Source organism: Lycorma delicatula, chromosome 7, assembly GCF_047948215.1.
Source record: "Lycorma delicatula isolate Av1 chromosome 7, ASM4794821v1, whole genome shotgun sequence".
Lineage (NCBI taxonomy): Eukaryota > Metazoa > Arthropoda > Insecta > Hemiptera > Fulgoridae > Lycorma > Lycorma delicatula.
In genome coordinates, this window is record NC_134461.1 from 116,423,932 (window position 1) to 116,447,358 (window position 23,427).

General features: G+C 26.7%; 1 protein-coding gene across 1 annotated transcript in view; it reads left to right on the plus strand.

The window, feature by feature from the left end:
- Positions 1-1,391: 1,391 nt before the first annotated feature.
- ss (aryl hydrocarbon receptor spineless) overlaps positions 1,392-23,427 on the plus strand; it is a 678,242-nt gene continuing 656,206 nt past the window's right edge. Inside the window, exon 1 of the mRNA XM_075370601.1 lies at positions 1,392-1,634. Coding sequence (XP_075226716.1) covers positions 1,579-1,634 — 56 coding nt within the window. The 5' untranslated portion in view covers positions 1,392-1,578. The remainder of the gene's footprint in view (positions 1,635-23,427) is intronic.

Sequence of the window (23,427 nt, forward strand, 5' to 3'; positions counted from 1 at the left end):
TGAAACGAAAGAAATAAAATAAAAGAGCATTCCGTTCAGCCAGATCATAAATTTACTTAATTGAAAAGATAAGGCAAACCAAGAATATTGTTCCTTAGCAATCTTGAAAAATCACTGATCGTTTTATCCAATAAATTGATCACCATTTAATTCGAGTTCCAATCGAAACTATTTTGATTTAGTAAGCTGACCAATACAGGTTATTAAACTTGAGATTCAACAGTATCCGGTTAGATTTGATATGTTTCGCCCGACTAAGTCGTCGGTCAAGGTAAATGAAACGCAAAAAAGGGAATATAAAAATTTTCAATAAATATTTCTAAAAAAAATTAATAATCATAAATACCTACGAGTAAAGAATAAAATTATGATTTAACCAATACTTTTTATTGAAATTTACTCACACTTGTTCTTAGATAAATTTCTGTGTTGGGAAATATATGCAGTTTAATTAATGAATAAGTAAATGAAGGTGAATAATTACAAAAAAAGTTATTAGAATTTCATAAGGTAATGTTTTTTTTAATTAAAAAGAATAAAAATGGCGTTGTAGAAGAATGAATCTAGGAGTTCTCATTACTATTCATTTGCAGCCCCAATATTTTTAGTAAATATATAAAAGTAATTTTTTTTTGTGCTGAATAAGTAAGTTTAAGTAATTATTTCTTAATTTAGCTATAAATTTGTTGTATTTTTAAAATGAAAATTAAGTAAATTTATAATTTATTTACAGATTGATTAATTGCACGATATTAATCAATTTAATATCCTAATTAAATTTGTTAATTTAATTACGATATTTTACAAATAAAATATTAGTAATGAGATATAACGGAATATAATTTACAAAACTAAGCTTTTAACAAATAAAATTTACATACTAATAATTTAGAATTGAAATTAAAAAATTATTTTATTTATATCAGATTAACTGGATGTAAAATCCTTTTAATTTTTATCGATTTTTGGGTCGTTTTTAAGAATTAATAGTGTTAAACGATGTATTTATTAAAACGGCTTAAGTTGATATGATTTTTAACGAAATAAAAGTACGATAATATCTTCGCGTGGTTTTACAAAATTGTTGGAAAAAGTACAAAATATAACACTTAAAAAAGCACCTTTATGAAGACAGCGATAAAATAAACCAGTGCAATTCGATGTTGACAACGTTTAAGCCGTGTCTTATCTACACCGCATCAGGCAACAATGCGGTGTGTGATACTGTGTTACCATACACACCGGTGGCGCCCTCCCACCCGGCTGCCATTGTTGTATCGATGACGTGGCGTATTACGATTGGTCGGGGGTGGGAGAGACGGTTTTATGGTAGGGGTATCGAGTAGGCTCAGAGTATCTTTGGCGCACATGCAGGTAGGATAGAACGATGTTTAAGGTTTAGTCATCAGTGGAGGTGAACAGTGGTCAGTGTGTTTGTTGACATGGTGTGGCTTTAAAGCCAGTGTTTTTATTTTCACCACGACGGAATTCGTGACAGTGGGGCCTTGCGGCCCGGTGGCCGTTTTTGCCGGCGAGCCACCCCCGGCCGCTCCAGCCCCCACCCCCGGGCTTTCCACCATGAATCAACTTGGCACCGTCTACGCCACCAAGAGACGTCGCCGTAATGGAAAGAGGTCAGTAATTTTGAGATGAACGGTCAAATTTTAAATCCATAAATATCGGGGCGTCAAATTAGTTTTTAAAACGTTACGTCAAGTAATGTATCTTATAAACAAGTTGTAAATCACGTGATAAACCCGTTGTACAGCCTAACCTAAATGATAATAATGATAAATTAGCCTAAGAAATTATACGTAATAAAGATATAACAAATAAATTCTTCTCGAAATTGAAGCAGTAACAGAATTTATTTATTTAATATGATTTAAGATGTTATTAATGACAAATTAACAATAAATTAATAGCCTAGATTTAAAACCTATAATAAATTTATCTACTATATATTCTCTGGTAAAACAGGCAAAATAGCCGTGTATTTCTCAGCGCCATAATTGCATTTTTTATTGATTTATTATTGAAATCTGGGATGTCATGTTAGAAGAATTATATTTCAGAAAAATAATGTGCAATTTGTTTTAAGAAGTCGTTTATTAAAAAAAAATTAAATATTTTGAAAATAATATTGATAATGCCTAAAAAAGGAAATAGATTTTCATCTCGATAAAATTATAAATAAATTTGTTCGTAATCTTTATAAAAAGAATTCTATTGAAGTTAATTTAACGATAAATTTTCACTGTTAAGCTAAAATATTGTCTTTTATAAGAAAGAATGTAAAAATATTTTTATGTAATGTATAAATAAATCGAAATTATATGGAACATTTTAGGTTTTACAAAGATATTTAATTATATACAAGAAATTATAAATAATTGTTTATGGGAAATAAATAACCTCAGTGTAAATTGATAAACACTTTACCAATTATTATTTTAAATTGTATGCTAAAAGATTATATAACGAAAACATAACTAATATTTTTGGTAATTATAGTAACTTAACTAATAATTAGGAACACAATAAAAAGGTTTTATTTTATTTTATAATCTATTAAAATTACTTTGTAATTATAGCTTGTAAAACAAAATAATCCTGTTTATCTTAAACTTATTTAAATTTGGAATATATATATTTTTTTATTTAATAAACGATATTCGTATAATATAATTATAATAAATAAATATTTTATTGTGAACTTTCAATAATATACATTATACAAATCGCGCCAGGAATAGACAGATAAAAAAAGGAACTACCCCAGAAATTTACCTGCATAGATCAATTGAAGCTGTAGAAAAACTTGTAGAGGTTTTGTTTCAGAATAGTAATACAAATACACAATTAATTAAAAAATAAAAAATAGGGCTAAAAGTTCATATTAATAATTAAAACTAATAAATAAAAATCGAGAAGGCGATAATAAAAATTATTTCAGGATATAATATATATAAATTAAACAGAATGCAGAAAATTCCGGTTTTTTTAAAAGAAGAATTATATAAAAATTTATTCGATAAAAGAAAATTCTTATCAATATATAAGCATATAAACAATTTTGATATCTGGTTCGTACTTCGATATTTTTATTATTTATGAACAAGTGATTAATGTTTTTAGCAAAGATTATACATAAATACATATTCACGTAGGATTAAATTAAAAATTTTGGATCATATTGATGGGGGCCAAATCACATGAATGATCTCACTTATGATCTGACTATTCATTTTAGTATCACGAAAACTTGTAACTTATTAGCGAGCTAGAAGAGATCATAATATATTTAAAACGGAAGAATAAAAATTGATTATACCAACATAAACCTTCCGTGAATTCAAAAAAAAATGAATAAAATTATTAAAATAACTGAAAACATTTTTAATTTGACTTAAATATATTGAAAAATATTTTAATTATTTTTTAGATTTATTAAATCATCAGATATTTTTTAAGATAAAAGATAATCCTTACCAAAATATATGTAAACAATCTTGATGTCTAGTTCGTAAATTTCGACGATATATTTATTATTTAAGAATAACTAATTTAAAACGAAACTCATTTTTATAAATATTCGTAAAATATGTAGATTTAAAAAAAAATGAAATAACTGTAACAGTTGGATATTAAAAGAATAAGTCAATAAAAATATTACGAAGAGTTTAAAACAATAAATGTAATATAAAAAAAAATTTATTTTTATTTTTGGGTGCACAACGAAGGTTCGTCATTAGCGTCCGAAAGCAATCATTTTACAATATACAAACCTTTATCACATGCGCTAATGATAACGTTACATAAAACTAAATAACGGAAAAAAATTAATTATTAAATACAATAAAAAAATAAATAACTCTGTTTACTGTATCTTCTAAAATACGTTGCTATAAAAAAATAAACCAGTTTGTTTGCTCTATATATTTCATAGAGTAATGACTTTTTAATACTACAATATTGTTTCATTGTATATAATTTATTTATAAATATAAAACTTAATAATAAAGTTGCGTAATTTTGTAAGAAATAAAAAAAATAATCTATTGGTATATCCTAATGTAATTAAGGTTTTTGTAACTTATAACTCAAAATGTATTTTATAACTTTTTATAATTTTTAAAAATGTAATTTTTTATAACTTATAACTATTATAAATACTTAGAAAATTAAAATTTAAAAGGTCAAATATGTACTTAAAATTGTATTAAAAAAAGGTAGCGTTAAGTAAAATTTTGATAAATCAGTAATAAAATTTAACAATTTGATAATCTGAAAATCTTTATAAATATATATTTAATTTTATATTGTCGAAATTTCAAGAAAAATTAATATTAAGCATTAAACATAAACAGAAAATGATGAAGAAAAAATAAATTTAAGGGGGAAAAGGTAAATTTAAAATTAAAATACTATGGTTAAAATTGTTATTTTTTATGAGGAAATAAAAATAAAAAACGGAAAAACAATATTGACTTTATTTCCCTCGTAGCTTACATATTATTGTAAATTTCTAAAACGTTTAATAAATTAAGATACTCCACATCAAGTAATACTATAAAAACATTTAAAAACAGGAGGTCATTTCGACTGTAAAGCAATCCTCATCAGTAGTCATTCTAGAAAAAAATTTAATAATAAAATTAATTAATTTCTACCTTTTTAGCCTAAATTACCATTTGTATTGAGATTACTTAGGACAAGTTATTCTTTTTTTAAATCCCGGCTTGATTTATAGTATTTCGTAAGTACTGTTTAACTAGCAATTCTTTATTCTTTCAGACATACTTACTTTTTACACACACACACGCCAATTTTCCATAGTACCAGCTGCTTATGATGATTTTTTAACAATCGAAAAGACCTACATAAATTATAAGAGTAATATTTTCTGTAAATTTTTTGAGTGTAATCATGTTGTTCAATTTATTCCATAACCGTTCAGCATAGCATTTATTTGTATTTAATGTTACAAAAATAAATAAATCAATAAAATTAAATAATTTAGCATATAGATGATCATTTCGTGCTCGTAATATTTACTAATCTTCAGCATATAAAAAATAAAATAAATGTTAATAACTAATGAATACTTTTAACAACGATATCTCTTTATTTAAGGTATCGTTGCAGTTTTGTATCTAAAGCAATTTGTAAGATTTATATGTAATAATCCGGTTTCTTAAACCATGTAATCCCGGGTTAGTAAATTTTCACGTGTCGAAATTTTTTAGTAGCTCTATAAATTTGTTTTCACTGGATATAGTTGAGCAAATTACTTCCTTAATACTCTAACTGAATGTTAAAAATTATCTAATTTTATTCTATCGAGTCCTGATTTTGATCAGCCTTTTTTAAATATCACGTTGATAAAAATTCCAGTAATGTTCACTTTAAGTCATCAACACTATTTTTTTTATCATAATATTTGGTTGTCGATGACATTAATTCTACTTTATGTGCATATTAAAAAAAACTCCCGATTTTTGAAGTGAAAACTTCTTCAGGCGCGTTCTGTGAACGAATATCTTCTTTGATTAATTTTTAAAACTATAATAATAATTACTGTTATTGAAAATAAAATTTTTGGTTTCAGTTTATTAAAAAAAAATTTTACTTGGTTTCAGTTTTGTGTAAATCATTATTTAATAAGTTTTCCATTTTTATTTTTTATCAATCTATTTGTAAATTTATATAAAAGGAAAGTAATTTTAATTTAATATTCTGTACTGTAATTGATTTACGTTAGACTTGTTGTGTATACAGCAATTAAAATAAATAAATAAATGAGCTGAGGATGTTCAAAGATAATATCTCTTAACATAAATATCATTACGTAGATATATGTTCTTCAATTAACAAGTCTTTCTTCTTAATAAAATATTTAACAGAAATTAACAAAAATACTCTTTTTTAAAGAGTATTTAATTACGATAAAAATAACTAACGTAAATCAAAAATCAATAATTTGTTTTTTAACCACTGAAAACCTTTAATAATAAAAACAAAATAAGAAAAATTTATATAACTTTATACCTTTGCTATTTGTTACTATAATTCTAGAAAAATGAGTGATGAGAGAATTTAAATTATCTATAAATTGAATAAATAGAAATTAGGGTCATTTCAACAAAAAATAAACATATTTAAATTAATTTTAAAATAAATTCGATTCTATAAAAAATAATTTTTATATATTTAAAAAAATAAATAACACATCTAACTAAAATTTTACGCGTAAAATATTTTTCGGTTAAATAATTAGCAAAACCGAACAAAGAAAAATATCTTAATTCAATTTACATTATTATTGATCACTGGGAATTTTATTCAAAGATATTGACGGTAATCTTATAAATGTAAGTAATCAGACAATTATAATTCACACCTTTTTTTGTATTAAAATAATCTGTTTTACGTTTTAAAATAAGTTTTTATATATATAAAACTTTTATATTATTTATTAATAACTGTAATTATAGTAATTTTATTTTTTCCTTTCTACCATTACTGGTTAATAATTATAAAATAAATGTCTATAAATGCTAAATTAAATGATATAATAATTTACCTGACAAGTATGTGTAGTTATAGTCTATTATTTAATAGATCTAGACGATATATACCTGTACAATAATTATATATATATATATAGAGAGAGAGAGAGAGAGATAAATAAAGAAAAAGAGAGAGAATAATTATTTAAAAATAATATAACTAATAACATCTGGTTTTTAATGAATTTTAGAATAAAATATTATAAAATTATTCTATGGAGAAATATATAAAACTTGGGAAAAATATGTATGTATGTAGATTGTTGGTCTATAAATTGTTGATGCTTTGTATGAACATCAAGATTACTTATTGAACTGGAAACGATAACATTTTACGGAACAATTTATATACATGTATAATATATATATGTATATATAATAAACAATCATATAAAAACTTAAAACGTAAAAAAAATTAATTCCTTTTATCTAAAAAAAAAATTCAGTTATGATATATTTTATATGAATTTACTGATAATTCATTTGATAGCATGATGATTCGTATTAAAATATTCCAAAGTTATTAAATTTTTTTCAAAAACAATTAAAAGATAACAGTTTGAAATATTTTTCTTCTATAAATGATTTTGGATCTAATTACCTCTGAAAGTGCATGCATATTTTTCAATTAATTAGCGTTGCTATTAGGTGAAGTTATTAATATTGCTGTGGTTAATAGATTTTGACTTAAAAAATTTAAATCATACTACTAGGTGCGTTATCGAATAATATATTTTGGTCCACGATATTCCAGCATGATAATGATTTAATATATATAATTTTGTCACGATAAACCAAGCAGTTTGCGTGGATTTTGGCGGTGACTGTTACAGCACCAATCATTGAGGATGACTGGAGAAATGATTGAAAACGTTGATTTATCGTTGGAAAGGTATATATTCCAAATTATTTTTGTTTTTTTAAATTTAATATCGTTTCGGTTTTCTGGGACCTTATTTTTTTTTACTTACTGTGTAAAGTTTGTTGTTTTTAAGTTAGCTAGCGAAAAATTTCGTCCGGATTTCAGCTCTTCTAATAAAAACAAGCCCTACTGTAATTTTTTGGGATCCAAATTAAGAAGTAAAGTTGGTAGTTTTTTTTATATAATTTGAACTGGGAAACAGGATAAAACAAGTCCCAGAACTGTAACTCCAGTACTTAATAATCGTTGTAAATCACAAATTCGATATAGGAAAACAATTTTTTTTTAGGTTTTAGTGCAATAGCTTTAATAAATAACTAAAAAATGAGGAATATTTAGTAAGAAAACTTGTAGGGAATTTAAATCTGAGAAAATTAATATAAATACCGCCAATAAAATGTAAATCTTTTTTTAAACCAAAACAGACGAAAATAAGACAGAAAATTGTATTATCTTTTTGTACATAATAAACATTATTTTTAAAAAAAAATACATGAAATGGTAAATGGAAATAACAAACCTTAGTTATAGTAATTGTTCGAAATTTCTTCCTTCACAATGTACACTTCACTTGGCCGGACGTAAAATATTTCCGGTGATTTCTGTATAATCTCAAGATCGTTTCTTATAAATTCAATAGTAACTCTTCTTTATTATTAACTTTTTGTTTGAATACTATCGTTTTCATATAGCCCTAAATTAAGTAATCTATTTGCGCCAAGTCAGGTAATCATGGGGACCAATCGATTGGTCTACCACGTACAATCTATTTTAGGGAATTAGCAATCAAGTGATTTCAAGCTACTAAAGAAAAATATGGTGTTGCATTATCGTGCTGGAAAATCTTTTACTAGTTTTTAAAAGGTACATCCTCCAAAAGAGCCGGCAAATTATTTTTCAAGAAATGAATGTATGCAACTTCTTAACGTTTTCATTGAAAACAAATGGTCCCAGAATTTTGTTATAAATAATGCCACCCCAAAAAAATGTGAAACCTATTTTAGAAACTAGTTTCCACAGTATCATGTGGACTGTCTTTGCTCCAAAAATGACTAGTTTTATAACTGAAGATTCCGTTTGTCGTAAAAGTGGCATCGTCAGTAAATAAGACCTTATCAGCGTTGTCTAGAAGCCAATGACACAAGTTTAACCGGGGATAATCTGTTGGGCGCAAATTTTGAAGCTGTATAAGATTTTCTTTCCGTAGGATGCACCATATTTTATTTTTTGACAAAACAGTGCAATATTAAATTCTCCTTCTACTAGTGTCTGGGCTACGCTGAATTACACGATGTTCATTATTAATACAATAATTTACTTAGCGTTCAACAAAAAATGAACTCGTTGGAAATGACCCTTCCGTTCGTAAATTTTCATACACCGAACAATGTTTAAAAAGAATGTTTATTATTAGGTATAGAAGAATAATACGATTTTCTGTGTATTGGTCTGTTTTGCTTTAATAAAAAAACTATTTTTAAAAGTGTTTATTGGCTGTATTTACATTAATTTTCTCAGAATTAAATTCTCTATAAATCTTCATTTATTAGTTATTTAGCAAATCTATTGTTACTATAAACCTAAAAAAAACTTATTTTTCGACTCTAAATTTTGTGTTTTACGTCGATATCATAAAAACTACTATAGTTACCGTTCTGGAAGCTATTGTATCTTACTTTTCATCTCAAATTACATAAGAAACCATCAACTTTACTTGTTAGTTTGGGTCCCAAAAATTACAGTAGGGCTTCTTTTTATTAGAAGACCTGAAATCCGAACAAAATAATTCGCTAGCTGACTAATAACTCAAAAAGAAAGCGTTTTCAGACATATATTTATATGAACTTTTTTCACAGTTTCACCAGTAGAACATGTCATGAAAATTTCTCCGATCCTCGTGGGACACTCCGTATAATATATATATATATATATATATATATATATATATATATATATAATAATGATGATATATATATATCATCATTACAAGGTTATATTTGATAATACCTGTAAGATTAATGTCTATTTGTGGAACATTAATAATAACATGCCAATTTTACACGTAGAATATAAAAGCAAGATCTTCCCAAAAAAATTTTTATTTAATATATACAAAATTTAACGAAAACAATTATTTGAATATTTTATTCGATTACATATCGCAACCCTTTTAAAATACTATCTCAAGTCTAAACAATTGAATTTTGAGAAAACAGGAATGAAATCTTTTTATGATAACTCTGCTCTGCATAGGTCATTAATTAAGCTATTTTTAATAAATTTAAATAACTACAGAGATTTTACACTGATTGCACACTGAATGATTTCTAACACGAAATTATTTAGTTACGATAATTTTATATTAAGAATAAGATATTTAAGCGGTTTACTAACAATTTAAAACTGCTGGAAATTACCCCCGAAAAGTCCTATTAGAGAAATAATTCCAGTGTTTTGTTAAGTATTTGCAGGTTTGGTTTTTGAGATAAAAATCCGAATATTTTTTTTGTTTTCAAGGTATAAATTATTCCACAGAAAGTGTATTTTCATAGTAGCAACGCACATTTATTACTGACGTAAAGAATTTTTACGATTGATTTTTTTTTGTTTCAATTATAAATTTGTTTCTTTTTAAATAACTCCGAAAAAATAATTATATAATTTTGAATAAATAAACACAATTTCTATATATTTTTATATATTTCTTTCTTTTTATTTTTTACTTAAGAAGAAATTTTATTGAGACTGCTGTGTTTATACTCTTAATGGTGTCTCTTTAAAGTAATATTTCATTACATATTTCTCCCTCAGCGTTTTGTGCTTCAATAAGGAAGATAAAATGGTTAAAATATGTGGATGTAAAATAAAAAATAAATAATAGTATATGAAACAAAGTTTTGAGAATGTAAAATTTCTCCTAATCGAACTCTGTGTTTAAATTTTACTTAATTTTAAGAATAAATCATTAAAATTTTATTAAAATTGATTTTTTATTTAACTTTTTGTTTTATATGTAGTTTTTTTTTTAATTTTTTAAAAACATGTTTCTTACAATATTCAAATAAAACATCTTTTATAAATTTGTCAAAAGTACAGAAATATTAAATAAATTCTCTTACAAATATTTATTAAAACTGTTAACGTGATATTTTAATAAAATCATTTAACGTATCGAAACCAAACATCATCCAGACATACAGAAGAGGCCAGGTTCGGAGTAATAAAAAAAGGAAAGGTTTTATGGTATTTTAAAAAATATATACATGTGTTGATATAATCCATGTACTATGTAGAATATATCGTATAAGCTACCTAATAAATAAATTAAAAAAAATAATAATAAAAATAAAAAAAAAAAACATTTGAAGTGGTTTTATGAAATTGAGTAAAATGTAATTTATCGCTACAGAAACAAAAATAATCACCTAAAAAAAGCAGTGTCTTAAACTTATTTTCTTTCTTCTGCCTAAAGTGAAATCTTTTTTAATATTTTACAGCTGTGGAAGAGCATTTTTGTTCTGGTAAGATAGTTTAACCGATAAATAACAACTACCCAGTTCGCTAAAGGCTTTAAAGTGCTTTTAATACAGTGAATTCCAGATAATCGGATCACTACGAGTCAGGGTTCATAGGATTCTAATAAACGGTTGTCCCTTTAAAGTAATATTTACGAAAAATGAGGAGATATACACAAATATATTACGGTACATGCTACTTATTATTAAACATGATTTAACGTCTTATTTTTTGGAATTTCATTTCTAATACAATATTAAAACTACATAAACAATATTATTAAATTTTTTTTATGTTCTTTCATCACTAATAACAACACAGGATTGATAAATACTAAAAAAAGGCCGTATACGGTCCGCCGTGAAACCATGTAAAATTTTCGGGCTCTATGGCCACGAAAATATTACGTGTTTTATGCTTCTGTTTGCCAATTATAACTAAATAACGTTCTTGTGAATTTAGCGTATTATTAACAACAAAACTTTTACAACGAAAATTTTCAAAATCTTAAACATTTTTAGCTGTTTCTTAAATTATAATTTTTTAAAACAGCTGAAATCCTAATGTTTTCCTGTATTTTCTCCAAAACACAAATATAATTTTAGATAAACCGTTCGTATCAAGAAATATAAATCGTTCGAGAAGTACAAATCGTTCGAACGAATGAATCGTTTGTGGCGCAGAGCAGACCACGTGGTGCGCCGGGCGCATTTCCTTTTTCATCTCCATAAAAAAAATATGATTTTAGATCAATTGTTCGTATCAAGATATATAAATCGTTTGAACAAATGAATCGTTCGTGCGCTGCACGTAACCGCCCGGCGTACCACGTGGTCCGCTCTGCGTCAATAACAGCTAAAAAAAAAAGTAAGTACATGAAACAAACCAATGCATGACTTGATGAGTGTCTTTTATGATCAATACAATACAAAAAAATATGTACTTTAACGTCTTTTACGTGGTTAAACTTCTTCAAAAGATTTTTCTATTTTGCTGTCGTCTCTCTTTCATTACCCGGAGTTCTAAAATTTGGCAGAGACTTGCTGTTTTGTTGGCGGGCTTCCTTGATTATCTTATTGCATAAAATACTGCTGAAATCCATCATAATTTTTTTGCACCTTTTTTAGTTAAGGGTATAATTTTGGTGCGTACAAAAGTTTTCTGGTTAAGATGTTAACCTACAACGGTTAAACGACTTACATCAATAATAAATTTTTTTTTTTACGTTTAAAATAGAGAAAAAAACGAACTAGTGGGCTACATAAGTGGGATTTTAGACTGTTAAATCTATGGTATTGCACAGATCATACCAATATATTTATATTTTTTTACAAGTAAACGGCTACTCTGAATAATCGATGATCCTATTATTCAGAATTCACTGTATAATCAACAAAAACTAGCTTAGAATCAAATAAAATACCAAAAATCTTTGATTGTTGACATATTTAGTATATTAGGAAGTTGTTTTACAATTAAATAGCCTAAATTGTTCGATATTTCCATGAGAAAATGACGAGGTACCTTTAAGCCTTAGGAAAAATAATAAATAATAATTTTTTGAACGATCAAAAACAAACATAAAGTATTGCTGTAGTATATTCAGATTAATACTGCCACAAACAGCACGATAAATTTAGTGTAAGAGGCATAAACAGCTGCATTAAAATAAAATATTACATTAAAACATGTGTATAATTCTTCATTAATGTTTCTTAAACGTAACTGCTTTAATTTATAAATAATTGTATGTTAATAACATTTCATAATTTATTTAAGAAAATGTATTCCCATAAGAGTGTAAAAATTGAAAAATAAAATTATTAATAAATCATTTTTAATTGGATTTATATCACAACTGATTTAAATTGAAATACATAGCATAGCCAATTAAAATGACTTATGTATTTGATACACAGTTCAATGCAGCTTACAACATTATTAAGAATAATCATAATTAATGGGTAAATGTAAGCTTTAGTTGTAAAAATTATTTTGCACTTTACTTATTAAAATTAACTTATAAGACAATTTTATAAATTAATTAATTTTAAACGAAGTACATTAATTAAGGGTAGAATAAATGAATTTATTTTATTTTAATTTATAATTAAAATGTACCCTGCCCTGATTAATTATATTATTCGCTTAAATAAATCAAAAGATTAGTTGAGGTGATCTAATTAAAAATAAAGATAATTAATATTACCACTAAGTATATTCATAATTAATAATGGAGGTAATATACAGAGTGTATCACGAAGTTCTCCCGGGACTTAAAAATGTTGTATATATAACAGAAATATATTCTCGTGAGGAATTAATTGTCAGCATTATAGATGCGGCTGAGCAACTTAAGGACAGCCCTAAAGAACTAAAAAGAGCAACAAAAGCATGCCAAAAAATGTGTTGAAAATGGCGGACTTATTTTTGAACAATTACTAAAACATTGGTGCGTATAATGCACTGTAATCAAATAAACTGTTTCTAAATAAAATTGAAATTTTCAGCTTAAACCATTTTTTTTTAGAATTAAATTCTCTAGTAGGTTGTTTAAAATGTTTACCTGCTTATTACCAATTTAATAAATTTATCGTACGTCAAACGTAAAAATAGTTTTTTTTATCTCATTAGTTTTTATCCAAGGTTTCTCAATAACTATTAAAGATACGGTTCTGGAACCTATTAAACTTTCAGGTCAAAAACCATAAAATATTACCAATTATGCCCCCTAATTAACGTCCTAAAAATTTCAGTACGACCACATTTCACCGGGGGTAGCTGAATTCCGAGCGAAATCTTTCACTAGCCGTAATTCGGTGTTTTACCGTTACACATGTTTTATATGAAACTTCTATTATATATATATATAATTATTTTTTTAATCTCCGGAACACCACCGTTAGGTATTGTGCTTCAGAGGATGAGATGAATGAAAATTTTGTAGCGTGTGAAAAAATGCCCCATGCCTGACGGAGATTCGAACTCGGGACCTCCTGATGAAAGTCCAAGACACTACCACTTGAGCCACGGAAGTATAATTACAAAATACTTAATTAAACAACCATTTTTCATCTACATGTAAGATTCAATTTTATTTCAACCAGCAACAATAAATTTTGCTCAGTACTATTTGTATAGGCTATTACATAATTTTTTTTTAAGAATAAAATTGTTGATTTTTAATAAAATATTTCATTAAGTTGCTGAAAAATTAAATAAAACTTACGATTAAATCAATAATTTTTTTGATGTTTATTAGAATGAAATATACTAATCGATTTTAAAATTACAAATTCAACAATAAAGAAAATGGAATATAGTTTCTATAGTTATTTATTTAGTTGTGTTATCCTAGAAAATCTGTTGTGGACACTACATGACTTACTTGCACGTCTGTTAAATTACATATACCACATTTTTTAAAATGAAAACTACATAAAATTTTATTTCACTATATTTTAATAAATCAATATATTTAAAGTTAAAAAGAAATGAAAAAGGGGACTTCATTTCTTTTTTTTTTCGAACCGATGTATTTTTCTCTTGTAAGATCCAAATATTTCATTAATTAAAATTTTATCTGGCTATAAATCTGGAACCAATGAAAATAAGTACCACTTGTAATATATCATTGAAAAGCTCTTAATGAGTGGTTATTACTGCAATTAAGAAAAATACCAAAATCCAAAACATTTAGGCTTTTTGGAACATTTTTGGTTCAGTCGATTGTAATGAAATGGGAGGCGCACAAGTAGATGTTACATCAGTCCTAAATCTAATATTTCAGCATCCTACCGCTAATCGTTTTTGAGTTATGTGAAATACATACGTACGTCCGTACAAACGTCACGCCGAAAAGATTTCAAAATGGATATTTCCGTTGAACTCTGACATTTTTAGCGATCACAGTACATCCTTTACTTCGTACAAGGTAGTAAAAATATTTACAATTTGTCTATTTTAATTATAAAGTATAGAGAATTTATTTTAAGGAAATAGATATAAATGTTGTAGTTTACACCGGATTAATAGTTTTCTCCGTAAAAATATAGGTAACAAAATCATCGCTTCATTTATAAGAATTATTCTTGATAAAAATTATAAAATATGTACACATTAAGCTTATTTATTTCGTTTAAAGAAATTATATGATACTTGAAAAATATTTCAATATATTAATTTAAAAGTTAAGTCAGAAAATAACGATAATTCTTAATTATACTTTTATTTAAGATTGATAAAGTTATATTTATTAGTTGTACGTTTATTGTACACGTAGATTGTAAATAGATACAGAAAATTCAGTTTATTTAAGGTAATGTAAACTTTGCAGTTATCGTAATAAATTATATATTTTACAGTGAATTAATACAGTAAATATAATACTTATATATTATTTACTGATTAAAGTTGAGGATAAACATTTATTTCCTAATGTTTATGTTGCAATCTGATCAACTTAAGTAACCCCCCCAACTACGTTCCAATGAGATAAGAAAGATATGTGTGACATGTAAATGAGGTATATGTAGTCTTGTACAGACTGAGGCCGACCATTTCTGAGACGTATGGTTAATTGAACCCCAATCCCCAAAGTAGCCGGCTTCCGTGTCGCGAGTGGTAGCATCTCGGCCATTCATCCGGAGGTCCCGGGTTCAAATCCCGGTCAGTCATGGCATTTTCACACACGCTACAAATCATTTATTCTCATCCTCTGAAGAATTGCCTAACGGTAGAACCGCAGGTTAAACAAAAAAATCCCCAAAGTAAACCGGTATCCACTGTCTGGTAGACATTAACACTGTCAGGTAGAAAAGCCATTAACTTTTAATAGGATTTGAATCTCAGCAACTTCGACTTCGAAAATAAGCTGTTAAACTACTGCGTGACGACAAATTAACCAATAAAGGCAATTATTCTTTTATACGGATTTGAATACTTTACACTAGATTTGGATACCGAGTTTTATTTTAGCCTCCGGGACCACCGCTAGGTATTGCTTTATTGTTTCAGTGTTTTGGACCTGAGACTGTTCAAGAGTACACTTCATTTACATTCATACATATCATCCTCTGAAATACTCTGAAATAATACCTTACGGTGGTTCCGGAGACTAAACAGAAAAAGAAAAAAGCTTAACCATTAATTATTACAATAAACTTCAAAAATCGAATCTTAATTGATTTTTTTTTATACTGAAGAGTTTATTTAATATTTAAAGTAATTCCTTAATCGATTCATTCGGATTAGAAATTGTGCAGCTATTTTTTCAATTATATTATCGTTAATAAAACATTAACTTGTCGGGTTTGTCTAGTGATAAACTCGTCATCGTATATCAGCTGATTTCGAAGTCGAGAGTTCTAAGGTTCAAATCCTAGTAAAGTCAGTTACTTTTATACGGATTTGAATACTAGATCGTGGATACCGGTGTTCTTTGGTGGTTGGGTTTAAATGAACCACACATCTCAGGAACGGTCAACCTGAGACTGTATAACACTACGGTTCATTTACCATTGATACATATCATCCTCATTTATCCTGTGAAGTAATACTTTACGGTGGTTCCGGAGGCTAAACAAAAAAGAAAGAAAGGTAATAAAACATTAAAAGTTTATATGGATTTATATTAAATATTATGTTATTAAACTACAATCATTTACAGTACATTCCACGCCAAGACATTTTAAAATAACGTAATTTTAAAAATTTATATTTAAGAGAAAAGTTATTTTAATATTTAACCCTCAATGGGTATAAAATATGTACATTATAATTTTCTAAATAATTTCGATACCTACAGAATTCGTAAAACAATCATTTTAAATATTTTTATTTTCAGAAATTTTTCACATTTTCTGCATTATACGAATATTTTTTTCTTTACAGGATTATTTTAAGACAACAATGGTATTGAAATAAAATAGTTGCTATGCAGCGTAATCTAATACAAATATTATTTATTTCAAAATAAAAATTAGTTTAATTTTAAAATATAAATAATTATTACAATAATCTAATATTATAATTTCAATAATTTTATTAATATAAATTTAAAAAAAGACTTTATGGAAATAACAGGTTGAAAGAAGCTATTTAAAAAAAATGAATCCTTAAAATTAAAACTGATGAGAATTAATTTTAACAGAACTAAAAGAAAAGCTTGTACATAATTCTAAAGTAACACGAAAGTAATAGAAAATAGCCGATTAGCATACTTTACTATAGAAGCGGTTTACAGTTATAATACTATTTTCAATTTATGATTTGGCTTGTTACATTACATGATTCATGAGGGTTCTAGAAACGGAATATTTTGGTCTTACAGTCTTTTTATACTTTCTTAGAATCAGAAAGAGAATAATTATGAAAGAAGAATACAAGTAACATCCGAAAATTTATTAACAAATTTTTTTTAGAATTTTGAATCGACTAAGTAGTTTATCAAGTTTTATTTTTAAATGCAGAAAATTAGAATATCAATTATTACTATACCTATCAGGACGCAAGGAATTCAATTTTATAAAATTTTGCATGTACTATTCATGTAAAAAATATTCCCATTTTTAAAAGCTTTATTATAATTAACTTGTGTAACATTTATACTTTGCACATTATGCATTACTTGTAGGAATACAAAACAATATGCTAGTGTATATGTATACAGTGTATATTTTAAAACGTAACCCAAAGAAGCAATCCATTTTAAAGGAAAATAATATGCTATAATTAATGTGATTATTTATAAATACTCGTATTACTTATCAGTCAGTCGATATGGTATTGTTAATGGTATAAATAAAGAAGTATTAATAAATTTAATTGTTAATTAGATTAATATTATCGCAAACAATAGATATATTACTGCAAAAACGTTTGCTTCTATCTTATATATATATAAATTTTTGTTTGTTTGTTCTGTATGCGTTTCCATACCATTCATCCGATTATTAGTTTGGATCCGCTAGGTGGCGCTGAGGTCGAAACATTTCGAAAAATTGTAATTGTGGTCCGATTTGGCTCATATTCAAAATATATATTAATTACGTAAAATAAAAACTTTTGCAAAATCTAAAGATATTTACGAAATAAACAATTACACAAACAGACTTTCTTTTTATATATATATAAAAGGAAATGTTCGTATGTGTGTCCGCTATAGATTAAAAAACCGATTTACACGCAGAAAAAAGGGAGAAAGGGCTAAAATAAAAAATGGTAAAAGAGAAAACGATAGAAAGGAAGTACGGAAAAGGGGAAAGGGAAAAAATAATAAAAGGGAAAAGGAATAGTTAAAAGTTAAATTTTGTGAAGTTCCGTAATTTTGGATCAGGTACAATTCATAAACCCACCGGGTTGGTCTAGTGGTAAACGCGTCTTCCCAAATCAGCTGATTTGGAAGTCGAGAGTTCCAGCGTTCAAGTCCTAATAAAGTCAGTTATTTTTACACGAATTTGAATACTAGATCGTGGATACCGGTGTTCTTCGGTTGTTCGGTTTCAATAAACACATCATAAAAAAAATACGTTCCCAAACCACCGTCAAAAGTTTATATATATATATTTCACTTTCTTGTGAACACGATAACTGCCATAATTTTGCGTGAATGGCTTTCAAATTGTTCCTTAAAAACAACTCCTCCGAAAATCGCGGTCGAGTTTTCCTTAACAGACAAAATTGGACCATGGAAATGGAAATCAAATCAGCTGATTTGGAAGTCGAGAGTTCCAGCGTTCAAGTCCTAGAAAAGACAGTTATTTTTACACGGATTTAAATATTAGATCGTGGATACCGGTGTTCTGTGGTGGTTGGGTTTCAATTAACCACACATCTCAGGAATAGTCGAACTGAGACTGTACAAGATTACACCTCGTTTACACTCTTACATATCATCCTCATTCATCCCCTGAAGTATTATCTGAACGGTAATTACCGGAGGCTAAACACGAACCCCTGAAGTATTATCTGAACGGTAATTACCGGAGGCTAAACACGAATAGAAAGAAAGATAAATTTCATGAGAAAGCTACCTATTGTGATGAATACTCCAGACTGAAAAACCACCGTCAGTTCAAAAGTATATATATATATATATATACACGAGTACATATATCACTTTCTTGTGGACACGATAACTTCGAAGCGTAATTTTGCACAAATAAATTTTAAATTGATACATGAAATACAACGGCCCAAAATCTCGGTCGAGTTCGTTAATGGGCAAAATCGGATCATGGTGGTAGAAATTAGGGGGCTTTTTCGAAAAAAAAGTCAAATATCGAATTAACTTAAAGTTCCAACTATTGTTTGAATAGGGGCTTAAAACTTATCTAAGTAAAGTTTTTTGATAACACCAATTGGGTTTCCAAGACCGAAAATATCATACCTCCCTTAATAGGGCCAGTATCGAATCGGTTTAAAAAGGGCGTTAGTCCTCTAAACATTACCTAGAATTGTGATCTGAAACAATTTTTGATATGATCAGCCGTTACGGCAAGGGACCACCAAAATATTGGTGGAATTGTAATTGTATTCATTTAATTTATATCTATCAATAATTCTAGAAATAGGGAAGCATTACCGGGTCTGCTAGTTATGTAGTAAATAAATCAGCTTATTTAGTTTGTACTGGAATATCTCCCGACAATGTGAGTTCTACTCACAACGTAAGATTAAAATTTTCGGTACATTTAAAGACTGTTCGTGTAATTCATGGGGGTTAGTTGTCGACTAAAGTTGTGTATTTTGAAACAAACACGCTTCATCAATAAAAATCGTAATTTCGAGGATACCTACGGAATTTTGATCAATAAAACGTTTAACAGTTGACATTTGTTGGAAAAAGGTTTCAGATCTTTTCTTACAGCATTATGTACGGTAGAAAGTCCGATATATTGTTGCTGTGTTAACACGTAACGCCAAAAGAACAAAATGCACCGCATAATTCTAAAGCGTACTGCACAGCGCACTGTAATAATACGCCCTGTGTTATTTCATATTATTAAGGGTTAGAAATAGTAAAAGGAGGAGAAATAAAATTTATTTCATGAAAAAAAAAAAAAATTAATTTTATGAAAAAAACTGTTGTTCGATCTATTTTAACCATGTAATATATATTTGAAACCTTTTTGTGATACACCAGTAGTGTTTTCTTACTGTGGTTTTTTACGACTTAATTTTGTAACTAGGAAATAAGAAAAATGAATACTTCTAACCGAAACATTTACTGTAATAAAACATAACATTAAGAGATTATTTTTACTTCCTTGTACGAAGTAGAGGAAGTATTGTGATCGCGAAAAAATTCGGTTTTCAGATTTCAACGGAAATATCCATTTTGACCATCCCTGAATCCATTTTGACTAGTTTCGGCGTGACGTTTGTACGCTCGTATGTATGTACGTACGTGTCTTGCAAAAATAAGTACCACACATGAGATATCGATGAAAAGCTCTCAACGAAGGCTTATTACTGTAGGTAAGAAAAAGTACAAAATTCAAATTTATTTAGAGGTCTGACTGTATACACTTGTTTGGACCAGTCGATTGCAATCAAAAGGAGGGTAGTCTTTGAGTTTTGCAAGACGATTAGCCGTAGAATGTTGAAATTTTCGATTTAGGACTGTTGTAACATCTAGTTATGCACCTACCCTCCTTTTGATTGCAATCGACTGGTCCAAACAAGTGTATACAGTCAGACCTCTAAATAAATTTGAATTTTGTATTTTTTCTTACCTACAGTAATAAACCTTCGTTGAGAGCTTTTCATCGATATCTCATGTGTGGTACTTATTTTCATTGGTTCCAGAGTTATAGCCAAATAAAATTTTAATTAATCTTACAAGGGGAAGGCACAACGGTTCGAATTGGACATAATTTAACAAAAATAATAATTCAATAACAACAAAAAAAATATGGAAAAAAGTAAAAATATATATATGTATTTTTTTTGTAATGTAATTTAATAGTTGTACAAGGAATTCATGTAGTGTCCACATCAGATTTCTTATTTGGTGAAAAACTCAGTTACGGTGAGCTTAAACGATTTTTTTTTAAATAAATAATTTTTTTTACATTTTTTTATAAAATACTGTTACACACTGTAGCAGTATTTTATTAAATGTACGTAATATTTCCTTAAATTATTATTTTTTCAACAATACTAAAAATATTCATGAAAATATGAAAAAAAGTTTTAATATTCATGAAAGTATGAAAATTTTTAATTAACAAAACATAATTACACGTGATAATTTCTTTATAAAAGTTAATTGAGAGAGTGTAATTTAGGCAATTACCTCACTTATGGTGTGAGTTTTAATGTGTATATAAAATCGCTGTAAAATATGTATATAAATTAACAAAAAACTAATTTATAAAGTGAAATGTGAAAAGGTTACTCCATTTTTAATAGAACACGTTATTAAGTATTAAGATCTAGAAGGAATTTATTAATTGCCTTAATTTTAATTTAAGTACGAGCATATTAGAAAATACCAATTTTTTACTTCCTTGTGCGAAGTAAAGGAAGTGATCGGGAAAAATTTCGGTTTTCAGATTTCAACGGAAATATCCATTTTGACTAGTTTCGGGATGACGTCTGTACGTACGTATGTATGTGCTTGTGTATCTCGCATAAAACAATTAGCCGTAGGATGTTGAAATTTGTTTTCAGGACTGTTGCAACATCTAGCTGTGCACCTCTCCTTTTGACTACATTGACATGACCAAAAAAAAATTGGATTTTGTACTTTTTCTTAACTGCAGTAATAAGACCTTACTGATAGCTTTTCAAAGATATATCATAAACGGTACTTATTTTCATTGGTTTCAGACAAATTAAATTTTAATTAATGAAATATTTTGATATTACAAGGGGAAGGCACATCGGTTCGAATTCAACTTCATTTCTTTTTTTTTAAACTTTTTTTTAAATTTAAATATATTGATTTATTAATAATAATTATAGGTTAATTATAATATAATTAACCTAATTATTAATAATTATTATAGGTTAATAATTATTAACCTATCACAGGTACAGGTTAATTATTTACCTGTGATTGTAAAACGAAGTTATTAGTGAAATAAAATTTTTGTACTTTTAAAAAAAATTTGTATATGTAATTTAATAGGCGTACAAGGTAGTCATGTGGTATCCACCATCATTGTTTTCATTAATAAAGTAATCTGTAAATATCCAAAATAGTAATGCATATATATATATATATATATATATGCATTAATAAATATTAATATATACATTAATATAAATACATATATATATATATATATATATATTTACAGATATATTATATATTTACAAATATATATATATATATATATATATATATATATATAGAGAGAGAGAGAGAGAGAGACCACAATTTAAATTAATGGTATTTTCGTACTCGTCATACCTGAAAAAGGTAAAGGAAAATCACCACCATTCGAAAATAATGCCCTACTTTTCTTCGGAAAATCGGTCGGTAAAAAAACAACAAAAAAATGGATAAAGTCAAAATTCTATTCAGTAATTAATGATACTACTTCATTTAAAAGAATCATTTAATTTTATTTCATGTAAATTCACTCTTACCTAAAAAATTATTACGGTACAAAATTAAGGTACCGTAAACATTAAAAAAATAAAAATTTTGTTTCTTTCAAGTGTTTTTATTTTCGTCTGGATATAATTAATTACTAAAAAACTGGTATAAAAAATACTACTAATAAATTAAAAAATTTATGAAGTTAACTTGAAATTCGTAATACTATAATGTATTTTATCAGCTTAAAAAAAAAGACATAAGATTTTGAAACGTATTTTGAAAAAATCAATAATTTTTTTATGTATTTACAAAAAAAATGTATTTACATAAAAAATGTATTTATGTATTTTTTAAAATGTATGTATTTTTCCCCTCCCCACTCGACCATCTCTAGACTATATTTTCCATCGTCCTAGAATCTTTAGTAAGTGAGAAAAATTAATGTGTCAAAAAAAACTTCCAACACAAAACTTCTAAATATTTCCTTTTATTTAAATATCTATTTTTACTCTATATTTTACTATCTATATTTATAAATAAACTGCCTATGTACCATCATTTATTTTCCAAGAAACAGTCTGTTTTAAAACATTAATCTTTTATCTAAATAATATCGTACGGTAAAATATGAACAATATAATTTTTCCTGTTATTAATTTGTTCATATATGTAATAGTAGAATAAATAAAGGATGCACGGTGTTTCCTGGCAAATTATGCTTTTAGAATATTTAAAAAATAATGTAAAAGATATAAAGCAAAAAAAAAAAAAAATCTTAATAACATATCTTTCTGCTTTGTAAAAGTATAATAGTTATTAAAATAACGAGATAAGTTGGTTTATTTATAGTACAATTAAACGAG